The following is a 13,740-nucleotide window of genomic DNA, read 5'->3' on the forward strand; positions in this document are numbered from 1 at the left end:
CTCACTGGATCCACAATCATTTCCTTAGTCTTGTTTGTATTCAAGGAGAGATTTTTGTCATCGCACCAGTCCACCAGCTCAGCCACCTCCCTCCTGTACGCTGTCTCGCCCCCACCAGTGATCAGTCTGATGACTGTAGTATCGTCAGCAAACCTGATGATGCTGGTGTTGCTCTGGGAAGCCATGCAGTCGTACGTGAAGAGTGTGTACAGCAAAGGGCTCAGCACACAGCCCTGCAGGGCCCCAGTGCTAACAGTTCTTGTACTGGATGTGCGGCTGCCAATTCTGACTGACTGGGGTTTGTGTGTCTGGAAGTTCAGTACCCAGTTGCAGAGGGTGGGTGGGTTCTCACATATGTGTCCTTGCTCTCCAGGTGTGTGAGGACTGTGTGAATGGCAGTGTTGACTGCATTGTCAGTGGATTGATTCTGACGGTACACAAACTGTAGCGGGTCTAGAAAGGTCTTTTGAACCTCCTCAAAAGACCACGGCGTAATTTTACGAGCTGCTGTCGTGAGTCGGATAAAAACAAATGTGATCTCTGCTGCAGCTGGATATTTTACAGATGGAGAGTTGGTGCTGGTCGTCTGCGTTGCGTGGCGTAAAGTGACGACTCTCTCTGGACAATCAGCCCTCTGCAAGGTTTACACGCCACGGTTTAGTCCCTACTCGACTCGCTCTGAACCACGAGAGAACAGCCACTAAACAAGAACCCGCTTCCAGAACCAGGACCTGAGTCACCTGGTGGAGGAGCAGGAAAGAACAGTAGAGTTGAGTAGGGACACTGCAGTGGAAAAAAAACAAAACATATATGAACTCTAACAACGTTACCCAGTTTAAATGAAAACGGATGTACCTCTTTTTAAAATTCTAACATGCCTTTTGGCTTTGGAATTATTGTTGTGCACACAGAGTATTTGGAATGTGTGTACAAACTCAGGATTAGTTTAGCTAACCCTGTTAATCCTTGCTAAGTACTCATTTGCCTAGCATGTGTAGGCCCTGTATTTTATTGTTTCTGTTTGTGTATTCCCTGGTCTTTGATTACTGGGAAGAAGACGCAGCTCTGTTTTGCTAACATGGCTGTTATGAAAGTGAAACAGAAATATGCCACACTAATTATATGTCTGCCTTAGAGCTAACTCTACCTTCTCGCTTCATTGGTCACCTCTGACAGCAGCAGTAATTGGATTTGAATTGTAAACTCTGAACTCCATGCAGTGCAGCTTCAAAACCACAGCTTACTGTCAGAAGTCATCATTATATTGGTCTTACACTGGGTGCAGGACTTGTATGGACACCTGCTGGAGCAGACTGACCACAGATGAAAGCTACCATGTAGGAGCTTAATGATATTACCAGCTAATTCACTTCAGTTAGCATGGAGAAAGGGCTGGTGATGAGTCGGTGAAGGATTCACTGAGACATGCATTAAGGTGATTAAGGTTATTTACCAGATAGAGGGGTCTTCATTTATTGGTGGCATGATGGGGATTGAAGTGAGGGGGCATGCTGACACTATCCAAATAGCTGTAAATGGTGCATTTACTTAAACATCTTTTTACAGATCCAAATGATTAGCATTTACATGTCATACATTTCTACAGTGGTCCTGACTTGTGAGTTCAGTTACAGTTTCTGATTTCGTCTGTTTGTGCTGATCAAGAAGAGTCGAAGGAATCTGCTGTGACTGTGTGTGCACAACAAAAGCAACAAAAGCTCTGCTCAACTTCATGCAAATGAGCAGTGACATGTGGCGGCGACTACCAATCAGAAAGCAGTCTTCACGTTCCCTCAGAACCTGCTCCACACACTTTGGTTCCTACTGAAGATTTGCTCCTTTCTCTAAACAAAGGAGAGACTCATAATAACTGTGTGCAGACTTTAAGCATACAGTATGTTTTGTTGTGTATTACAACACACATTTTGTTGTTTATTTCATCCGAAAGGGTATAAATAGTTGCTTTTAACCCTATAAAGCCATCAGTATCAAATAGGATACATGGTTTTAAGAGGTGGCTCTTTCATCATCTAATGAAGAGAAAAACTGAAACAGTGTTCTGAGTTCTCTACTGAACTGTGAATGAAGTGGAAGCATTTCCGAGCAGTTACCAAACCATTACAAAATTGCTATCTTCATGAAAACGCTACTTTAAAGGCTACATTTTTTTTTTTTTTTTGCAAAATTGAAGCAATTCCAGGTGTGATTACATGGGGTAAAACTAAGCATTTTTGTTTCATTTCATAGATATAGTGTATTCTACCTGTCAAATTCTTATTAATTATAATAAGTATCCATATTTAATAAATTAAAGTTGTTCTTTACAGCAGCAAAACACATTTAGACAATTTTACAAAGTATGAAACAAAAATGTATTTGTAGTTTTCCAAAAACCATTGTGTGTCGGTCAGCTGTTTCAGACAGATTCAGAGGAAGATGATGATGATAAAGGTGACTGTGGGAGGTCTGTTGAATGATCACAGACCTCAAGCCAAAGTTCAGACAGTAACAGGAACAACTGTAGTTTCTCTAAATGTGGAAACACAGCGCTGCAGATCAACACAAAATAGCATTTGTGGTTTCTGTGTTTTTATTAGCACCAGGATATGAAATGTACACAGGTCAGAGAGAAGAACAAAGTGCCCATGGATCAAGGATTTTTACGCATGTTACGTTTTCCTGAAAAGTTCTGAAAAACAGAGACAGTCATTTGATATTTATTGTTTAATTGAAATGAATCAAAATTAAGAAAAATTTGTAAAACAAATCTGACAAAACACATAAAGCCTGTGCTCTTACACTGGTTGCTCAATGCCAAATAGCAACAGATCGCCTGCTGCACATCTCACAGTGACATCTACTGACAGATCGTGTAACCAATCAACAAACACGTACGTCATTAATCACACTCGCCAAAACAGTTCATCATTTTTTAGCTTGTTAGCTAATGGAGCTCAGAACCTAGAAACCATTCTTGAGGGTGAGCTTAATGACGTACGTATTCATTGATTGGTTCCTCAATTATGTGCTCTGTCAACATCACAGCAGTTTTTTTAGGCATGTCTTGGTCAGCACAACAAATGGAAAATAGAAACCCTGCATTATTAAGCCACGCCAACAGAACACCGCCGTATTGGTTACACACTTTGCTCCTCATTTCAGTGGAAATGAGGTCTGTAGATTCACTGAGAACACATTTTGATGTAGACTGTTTTCCCAACAATTTTGCATCAAAATGTATGGCTTAAAAATGTATAAACAATGTGATTTATTTTCAAAAGTATCTTCACTATCCTTAATGAGCTAAAATGATCACCTTTGTTTTTGGTGAGCAGTCCAGAAAAGACTTTAGATGACATCCCAGTTACACAGCCAGCCGGTTGTAAGTGTCAGACAAGCAAAATATAAAGATGTTTCAGCTGTGCTAATCCACAGGAATTTCACAGAAACCATTTAATTACTGGAGACTATACTGTATTAGTTGGTTATCCCCAATTCCGCTTTTTTTTTGTGTTTATACAAGCCAAGGTCATCTTTTGAACAACTTTTTGCATGTTGGTTTCTTTGAGTTTTGAATGCCGCCATTCCTCTGTTCATGCATCACGTCTCCTGCTTTTGCATTCACCAGGAAGGACGTGGCTAAGCCCCCTGTAAATATTCATGTAATATTTGAATGAATGATCTATTATTAATGTATTTACTTAGCAAGCTCCTGCCCTGGGGGGAATCTGCTGAATTTTGCTGCTGCTGTTTTGGCAGGACAACAAACGCTGCTTCTACTCGTACTTCATACGCACACTCTCCAATTTAGCCGAGCCACCAGAGACCCCTACCCATCATTAAATAAAAGTAGAAAATTCTGAGGGCCGCTTCCTGTGCTTCAGAGCTGACTTCTTGTCTGGCCGAGGGCTTCAAGACTTCTTCATATTCCTTTTCTCGTTCACCTGGACAATCAAAGCTGTTCTTTTTGCATTAAATTATGTGCCATTATCTCATCAGGAAGCATAACTGGAAGAAATTAGTAGGAAGAATATTTGCTCCAAAAGTTTTAGTCAATTTCTAGTACAGCTCAGCATACTTAGAACAGAACACACTGTCTGATTGTGTTATGTTGATTTTCAGTAATTGATAACACTGTGCTGAATGATGTGGAAAGATTTATGATGATATCTCAATTTAGAAAAACATATCTCAATTTAGTTTACTGCATCATTTGAAAAATTTGTACTTCACACTGTGTTAAAAATCTACGATGACTCAATCCGCTCGTTAAGTCAAGATATATTGACCTTGTGAAACAGATTGACCAGTTTAGTGATTTTCCTGCTAAATATAGCAACTTTTAAGGACCTTCTGATGTGTATTTAAAAGAAAATAATAATACAGACTAGCACCAAATCTAGCAATTTTCTATATGAATTTTAGCTACACCTTATAGAAGATAATCACAGGTAGCACAACTCGTTAGAACACCAGGACTGACTGTACATGGGAGACATGGCTCTCTCAGTGGTTCCTCTGTTCCCAGAGATGCTCTCCCTACATGGTAACTCTACTCCAAGGGAAAGAACAGCACAGTCAGTTCAGCACAGGCAGCTCACACACATCAGAATGAAGTGGTGATTGTATAAACGGTGCCTCCAAATAACACGTGTTTGCTTCTTTTTACATTTCATTTATTCCTTTTTCTGAACTCCTGAACTGAGATCGCAGTATTGATAGAGACATTCAGCTTTATTCAAACAGCAAACACGTCTTGTGAATGTATGACAAGAAACCCGAAGGCGCAATTGGACCTGAATATGGCAAAACGTCACACGTGGTGTCACACTTGACAAGCATATTGAAATGCTCCCAAATTACTTGGAATTAAATATTTTTACATTGACATCCATTGAAAGTTAGAAAGGTTTTTCCTTCTCCTGTGAAGTTAAAATATTTGGAGATACATATTTTTCACTGAACGGTGATGCTATCTTACATTCTTAATGATATAGTAAATGAGGGTCACCCTCAATCTGCTCAGAGTTAAAATAAACGTGAATAAAAGCAAGCTCATTCCCAAACATTGACTGGTTGGTTATTCCAAAGCTTGGAGGCTTTATTTGGCATATAAGGCATATATTGCCCCTGCAGTAGATTTAATAATTCTAGGCACAAACAAGCTGCCAGCACCTTGGGATCTAAGTAGGCACGATTAGGTTCACTCAAGTACTAAGGAGCAAGACCATGCTGGGCAACATACCTGCACTGCACACAGATAACACTATTTGCACATTATATATTCATTCATTCATTCATTATCTGTAACCCTTATCCAGTTCAGGGTCGCGGTGGGTCCAGAGCCTACCTGGAATCATTGGGCACAAGGTGGGAACACACCCTGGAGGGGGCGCCAGTCCTTCATAGGGCAACACACACACTCACACATTCACTTACACACTCACACCTACGGACACTTTTGAGTCGCCAATCCACCTACCAACGTGTGTTTTTGGAGTGTGGGAGGAAACTGGAGCACCCGGAGGAAACCCACGCAGACACATGGAGAACACACCACACTCCTCACAGACAGTCACCCAGAGGAAACCCACGCAGACACAGGGAGAACACACCACACTCCTCACAGACAGTCACCCGGAGGAAACCCACGCAGACACAGGGAGAACACACCACACTCCTCACAGACAGTCACCCGGAGGAAACCCATGCAGACACAAGGAGAACACACCACACTTCTCACAGACAGTCACCTGGAGCGGGAACCAAAACCCACAATTTACCTACTACCTGCTGTGGCACTGTGCCACCCCACATTATATATTGTATCAGAATAGCAATGTTTGCACAATGCAAAAAAAAAAACAAAAAAACATACTGTTTAATTTTCTGTATTATTGACACTGAGCTCAGGAACTCTACGCAACTACCCTACTCTACTAGTGTACTGCACACTAGTGTATTTACACTAGCATTTACACTTTGCACAATTGTACAAACACTTACACCCATCATGTATAATTTTAACTTGTATGGATTTACTTTTCTTTCATTGGAAAATTGCACTGTGAATATGTACAATGCCAGTAAATCTATCTACCTGTCCATGATAAAGTATAAAATCTCAGTCTTAAATTGTGCTGTGTCTGCTCTGATATCATAGGCTGTCCTTTAGAAGGCATGTGGGCTCTCTAATGAAGTTGGAGATCTGTGGCTAATGAGGCTTTCACAGCTCTCATCTGTAGTCAATCTCAAACTCCTCAACCTTTCAGTCTGTTCTCCAACATGAATCTGTGCTTCCTCAACAGACCATAATCCTCCAGATGTTCATTGATCCTTCCACTACACTTACAGTGAATTACAAGCCCTTTATGAGTAGCTGAAAAGGCAGGCCGTTGCATTTTTGAGTGGCTGATGGCAAAATTAGCCTCTTCTTTAGGCTGTTGCCCTCTTTGCTATGAGGTTTTGGTTATGGGTGATTTACGGCTCTGTCTGCAGTTCTGTCAGGCCCTCGGTGAAGTGTACAGACCTCTCAGGCTAAAAAGCTGACTCGCTCGCTGTCAAAGAAGATTCATCGACTCCGCAGAGCCAAGCTATGCAAAACCAGTGCCACTTTTCTTTTCTCCTCTCAGCGACCACTTAAAGTAATTGAAAAGCAAGACGCAGTAGCTATGGACAGTGCAAAGGATAGAACTGTAAAAAAGTAGATGTTTTTTTAATAATTCATATCCCAAGACCAAAATCATTGTGGTCCAATTACCATGTCCTATCAGCGGAGGCGCTATCACTCACACCTCTGCAGAGATTAAGGTTGTTAGATTCCCGGAATTGGCCATTACCTGCTAATGCGGAGTATGCCTTCAGCTGTTACAGATGCATTAGCCTGTGCAGTAATTCCACAGCAGCTTATGGAGATTTTGCCCTTTCTCTTCAGCTGTTCAAAGAAAAAAAAAAACCCTCATCTCCGAGCCCTCTGGTCATGGGCTGAAGCACATGCTTGGAGTTGGAGCAGCTAAATAACACGCCTCTCGGTCTCAGATGACAAGGAGGACCTTGTTTTGCCTCCTGTGGGAGTCCCAAAAGGACACGGTAGCTGAAAAACGTCCTCAATTTCTGCTTCTCCAAAGAGGGATGCTAATTAAGACCTTCCCATGGAGCTGAAAGCTTAGCTAATTAAGGTTTCCTTAGGAAGGTTATGTTGTATGAATTTCATTAATAGAGTTTTCTCAGGTGTTAGGTGAGAGTGGTTAAACACAAAGCCTTTTTTTAAGTTTGTTGTTGTTTGTTTTAAATAACCCTAGTGCTCATGACAAGCAAGAAACTTTAAATGAATTAAAGGAGATATTTACCGTGCATTAAGGGATACCGGGTTTTACTTTTACCATCAGATGACAGCTTCAAGTCATTGTACTCCACTGAGCTGTAACAGGGAGAATAGCGTCTCTGTCTTGGCAACTCCAGGCTCAGCACTGTAGAAACTGCACTATGTATATCTGGATTAGGGAAGGTTGTGCTGGTGCTGCTTTATGATCATGTCACGTTGGAGTATTCACTTTTAATTTCAGGCCAGATGGTCCTGAAAAAGAAGTCCCTGTGCTGAGAGATACTGGAGGTTCTGAGAAGTTCCACTGGGGTTCCAGAAGTCACTCAGGACTTAAGTAGTTTTATCATTATCAATTGATGCTTTTGTACTTATATTCAAGATGTATTTTGAACTGGTACTATTGCTTGGGTCATTACGTTTAGAAGCAACAGTGCAGCATTTCTTGAGGCTACTCTACACCTTTCCATAAACCCTCCATGTCAGACAGTGACTGGTGGACTTGTGTGGAATTTAAAGAAACCTAAGGAAGTAATGCTTAAAAAGATATGACATCCGTTTTGTGTGTTTTTTTGGACCAGTGTGTGATATCTAGTTTTATTCCAATTCCCCTGCCAAAGCTAAGTACTGCTCATTCTTCAGCTAGATGGATGACTGGACTCTCTGGCTTGTCGATCGTGCTGCGGTGCCAAAGATAGGGTGTTTATTGGTGCTGATGGCTGCTCTGAGTATCACAAGCCTCTTATACCCTGAGAGATGTCACGCAGATTTCAGGAAGGAAACCAAAGATTGATGGCAGAAGAAGAGCACAAGAAGTGACTGTAGCAGGGACGGTGTGAAGCCTGACAACTTTGCTTTTTATTTACGCTATAGCGCAATAAAATTTGCAGTAATTTGCAGACACTGTTTCTAATGAGGATCTCAACTACTGAACACACATCAACTAAGAATGTGTTAGCACACAGTGTGTGTTATCTACATTGAAAAGCACTGACCAGTAGAACTGGATACTCATATCTAAGATCGCTATGCCTAATGGCAGTTGTTGAGAAAGTGGTCTAAAGCTTCCTGACCAGCCAACTAACATCCGTCCTCAACATCACTGCTTACATTTTAGAACCCACCAACCCACACACTGTGAAGCAAGACCCACCCAGTCAGCTTCGTTTCTGATGTCAAGTGCAGAGACTGTAGAATGGCCCCGCCCCCTCGTCTGAGTCTGTCCAATCACAGCGCTGGACCCGTGTTTATGTGAGAGCACCAAGACGAGGTTAGACAAGAATGAAGAAGAAAGAGAACAGAGTGAAAACGGCTAAAACCCAGAGCTTCTGCTCCTCGCTCCTCACTGCTGTGCGCTCGGGGTCGGGGTGAACAGCGAGCGGCTCATTATCATTTAAAGGAACAGGTGCTGAAAGCGGGGGCTTTTTACACAGGGGGAGAACACTGCTGTGGGGTTTGGACCAAAGCAGGTCACAGATGTTTCATTAAGAAACAGAACTGTTTTCTTCTGGAAAACATGGAGAATTTCTCCTTTAAGAAGATCAACAATCCAGAAACTGCACTCACAATACTGAATATTTAAATAAATTTTATATCAGATGTAAACCGCAGAATTGTGGTGTGTTAACTGATGTAATGGACTGTAACTCATTTTCAGTTTCTGAAAGGCTGGAAGCTGGCGAGCCATGATGCATGAGGCACACAGAAGGATCTTTTTTGGAGTTGTAATTTTCTGCTTTTTCTGTTTCAGCATAAGCTGGTGATTGCTTAGTAAACCTCTAATCAATTGCAGTGACTTTGCTTTGTATTCAGGAGCTAAAATAAACAGTGAAAATGCTCCAGAAAGCTTTCAAATTCCTCTGAGGAGGTAACAGGACGTCGTGTTGCGGAATCACCACTGAATGTTAATAAGGTTTTCATGGATATCAGACAGCAGAGTGCTGGTGTCCTTGTTTATGCATTCCGAGTTTGTCTTTGAATGCCTGTTAATATGTGGGAAATGGAAGGGTAGCCAGCACCTGTTGCAGTGTTGACAAGCCAACAACAAATTGCTTCATTTTGCAACATGAAGGACGTGAGGTGTGAGTGTGTGTTTTGAAGGTGCGTTCTAACTCCGACTGAGAGCTCATCTCATCTCCCCCCGATAATCAAGCGGTAAAAATACAATCTCCCTCTTCAGGTTATGGCGCACCAGGTGTTATTCTCCCTTTAATTTCCACCGCAAGCAAAAACGAGGAGAAAGAACAGGAGCCAAGTTGTGAATTGTTCGCGTGGCACACCCTCGTTCTCTGTGGACGCTTGTGCTTTTTATCTGATTAGTGCGAATAGGCTCTTAATGGTCTCTGTCCATCAAAACGCTGCCTGGCTGAAAGTCAGGAGGTCCTAGTTTCCTGACAGCTCTATATTTTTGCCTAAATGAGCTTGTTACCATCTTCACAAGGAGATTACATAGTGTTAGATACACATCAGTGGATTAGATCTTCAGAATGTGGTCCTGCATTTTGGGCAGGCATACTGGCCGGTGTGTTTTGAGACTTTCTGAGGCCACTCTAACCCATGATACACCCAACATTGGATTGGGCCCAGCAAAAAGCTGCAGAAAACACGCACACTAGTGCAGTAGGGACAGTGAGCACACAATCACCTGGAGCAGTGGGCAGCCATTCCAACAACCGGGAAGCAGCTGAGGGTTAAGTGCCTTGCTCAAGGGCACTTCTGCCATGGATGTTGAGGGAGGAGACATCACTGTTCCTCCACTAACCAGCTTTTTCATGATGGTCAAGGTGTTTGAACTAGGGATCTTTCACTCCCAATTGCTCTTCACTAAACTTTAGGTAACTGTGTATAACTTTAAAAAAACAGTACAACAGGTCAGCCATGGCATTAAAATGACCTCCCTTTTCTACTTTGTCCATTGGCCTTCTTTCTTTCCGATAATCTCCAGGTCTTTGAGGTTGGAGGGATTCCTTGACTTCGCTCTGGTCTTCAGTTCCCTCCACAGTTGTGCGATCAGATTCAGGGCTGGACTTTGGCTGGACCACTGTATAATGCTGATATTGTTTTCTGTTAACCGTCTCCTGACCACTTTGTGTGTTTTGGAGCATTGTCTTGTTGGAAGGCCAACTTTTTTGCATACAACCTGATGTTTCTCATTTTATCATGATGGTGTTTACTTGGACAAATTTGCCTGATCTATTGGCTGAAAAAACCCAAAACAGCAATTACATTCCCTCTACCATGCTTGGCCAAGTGTATGATGTCCCTGTGTCAACTATAAACTATAAAGAAAGCTTTTGGTTGTCAGTTCCATAGTAAAATGACATGAAATGTGTGCTAGGGTTTTATTATTTCCTGCCTGACTATGCACTAGGCAACCTTGCCACAGTAAACAGCATCATGAGAAAAGGACTACATTATAACTCCAGAGGATAACAAAAGGTAGTCCACAAAAAACTGGAAAAGCACTGGACTTTCAAAGATCTTTGGAGGCCAAAGTGGTGGGGGATTGATGGAGTCTGACCCTACTAATTAAGACTTTGATTCAGGTGAAAAACAGGTGAAAATGTCAGTTTAGGATTGTGGAATTATATTACAATGTATCTCCCATATTCATTCTTGGAAGAATTTTGTAAAATGATTTCAGACACCCTTAATGTGAACCAGATGATTTCTTGCCTCGTCTGCCTGCCTCACTCTCATCACTGTCGGTGTCTTTGTTAATGTTGCTGATGTGCAGCCAGAGAAGTCACTGTATGTTAATGTAGGTAGCTAAAAATCCAGCTTGTTTAATACACTTTATTTTTTCTGAATTAGATCTTGTCGACTGCCTATGGATGAATGTGAACATCGGTCTGGTTTACTGTAACGATTGTAAGACTTCAGTCGAAGCATGCACCTGCATTGCACTGGTTTTATTTCATGTTTATGAGAAAAAGTTGACCCCTTTGACACAGCAGTCTGACACACACCTCTCCAGAAATGTAACTACATGTTGCATCAGTGCAATCCACAGCGACTGTGAGTTGTCAGCAGTCCAATGGACATTGTTGAAGTTGAACTGAAGAAGTACAGAAACATGAACTCCTTTCCTCCACACACAGAGATGCAGACAGCAGCATATTCATAACGAGAGATTTCCTCAGACATTGTTTGGATGTTTAAGAAGAAGGATTAACAAAGGAAAAATACGGACTTCTCCGGGAAATGAGAACTCAAATAAGGAGCGGGATGTTGGAAAAACGTGTGGCTTTGTCTTTGTTTCTTTCCTGGCACCTCATGTAAACTCTGTTCTGTCCCAAACAGCACCCTATTCCCTAAATACAGTGATCCCTAGTTTTTCGCGGGGAATGCGTTCCAAGACCACCTGCGAAAAACGAATTTCCGAAGTAGATGAAAGATATTTTTTTATGTATTTAACGAGAATTTGGATTTTTAAAACCCTCCCTGTTGCTGTTAACAACACACCCTTTGCATTAAACAGTCGTTCTATAATGTTTTTCAGCTGGAACTACATGTGATATCCCACCAGTTTCTTTAACAGAGTCATTCCTAAGCTGTGATTTAGTGTCAGTAAATTTCACTCGGATGTGGACATGGACAACACATGTAAGAAATACTTGTAAATTGTATATTTTGTCACCTACAGGCCCAGTCTAATACATGTAAATATTAATGGAATATTTTGGCTATTCAACTTTCACGGATTTCCTAGATGTTCCCTCATTATCCGTGATATAGCGGCAATAAGCCCCCTTGAAAAAACCTGCGAAGTAGCGAATCCGCGAAGTAGCGAGGGATTACTGTAGTGCATTTTAAAGATTTATGAAAGTGTTCTACTACACCACTGCATTTTGTATTACATAGTGTAGAGGAAGATGTTCAGCTCTAGTGGTGTGGCGGTGTAATTGCAGAGCACAGACAACAAATAAAATCCTGCCTTAATTTTCACGATGCTCACATCATCAAAGACCTTGGGGTTTGGTCACAAAAGAGGATTGGTCAAGAGTCGCAGTGGAGACCTGCAGAAAGCTTGTTAGCGATTATGGTCAGTGGAGCTGATCAAATGGAAAAATGTGTAAAAAAAAAAGATACTAGTCAGATATAAACAAATCAAACTTTGGCACAGGTATGAATACTGTGGAGACTATTTATTGACCAGTGTTTGGATGGTTGAATGGGTCAGTATTGGAGGGTCAGCAGTGTGTGTTTCCATTGCAGGAGCTGCTGTTCCTCAGGTTTATTGGTAAAATAAGAAAGGCCTGCAAAGTTTGAAAGTTATAGCCATTGTAAACCTTCACTGACTGGAACTAAAGCTCACTGCTGGTGTTTATGCACCCCTTGGTGTCCAGAGTGCCCCATTTATTTTGTAAATGTGATTTATTTTGTCTCACTGGCCTTATTTTGTCTCTAACATGCCCTCAGTCTTTTCCAGAACAATGTCCAGGCATGGAGATCATTTTCACCGTCAGAGAACACTGTACCCAACTCGATTAACGATGATAACTTCATCCTTATTCCATTATTCAGTGCAGAAACAGATAGGATCTGAGTGCCTGATCACCTCTTTGGTTCTTTTGAGTCTTGGTTCCTCTCAGTGTTGGTTCATCATGCTTCCCACCTTCTGTGAAGCTCCTTTTAGAGAACAGAAGTTGTCAGAAATGTACAAGGAATTACAGTCAAATCTCTGTGTCGTGCTGAGGTAAAGGACGTAATGTCACATTTCCTGTCTCCCTGCAGCTGTTTCGAGGATGACGAGCCTCAGTGCATGGAAACCATTGAGTATTCATCCCACATCCAGGTCCACAGAGCCGAAGAACTGGACGCCGAGGTCAACGGGAACACATCCAGCACTGACGAGGAGGAGGAGGAGGAAGGTGAGAAAGAGCAGGAGAATGGCAGGAAACACAAGTCTCGCCTCTTTCCTCACGTCTGTCGTCAGAATTCGCTGGAGACTCTCACCATCAAGAACAACCAGCGCAACGGCATCAACATCACCAACACGTACCTCACTACGTTTCAGAATGGGACAGGCTGAGGTTGGAGTCAAAAGTTTGGGGACACCCCACATTTCAACACAAGCATGTGTCAATTCACCGTCTAATGTGTATTTATATGGTCTTCAGTCCATCCACTCCAGTTTGCTTATATTAGTGTACAAATATGTTTTAAACATATTTCATGTTTAACGTATATTTGTAATTTGAAATTGAAACATTTGCCTGCTTTCTTGGTGACCTCATGGCGTAACTGATGTGAAGTACAGTGGAACCTCTACTAATGAACGCCTATACTAGCTCTGTATACCATGACTCTAGAAACGAACCCGAGCCTCCGCCAAGCCGGCCGCTGGAAATGGCCACTGACCCCAATAGGCAAGTCTCCCAGTGCCCAGACTTGAGTGAGCTTTTAAGATTAGCAAA

The 13,740-nt window shown here is 41.9% G+C and overlaps 1 protein-coding gene across 1 annotated transcript in view; it reads left to right on the forward strand.

The window, feature by feature from the left end:
- LOC136673332 (cytosolic carboxypeptidase 4) overlaps positions 1-13,355 on the forward strand; it is a gene marked incomplete at its 5' end in the record, with an annotated part of 177,911 nt that extends 164,556 nt beyond the window's left edge. Inside the window, one exon of the mRNA XM_066648733.1 lies at positions 13,058-13,355. Within this exon, the coding sequence (XP_066504830.1) occupies positions 13,058-13,355 (298 nt within the window). The remainder of the gene's footprint in view (positions 1-13,057) is intronic.
- Between the last annotated feature and the right edge of the window lie 385 nt (positions 13,356-13,740).

Source organism: Hoplias malabaricus, chromosome 17, assembly GCF_029633855.1.
Source record: "Hoplias malabaricus isolate fHopMal1 chromosome 17, fHopMal1.hap1, whole genome shotgun sequence".
Lineage (NCBI taxonomy): Eukaryota > Metazoa > Chordata > Actinopteri > Characiformes > Erythrinidae > Hoplias > Hoplias malabaricus.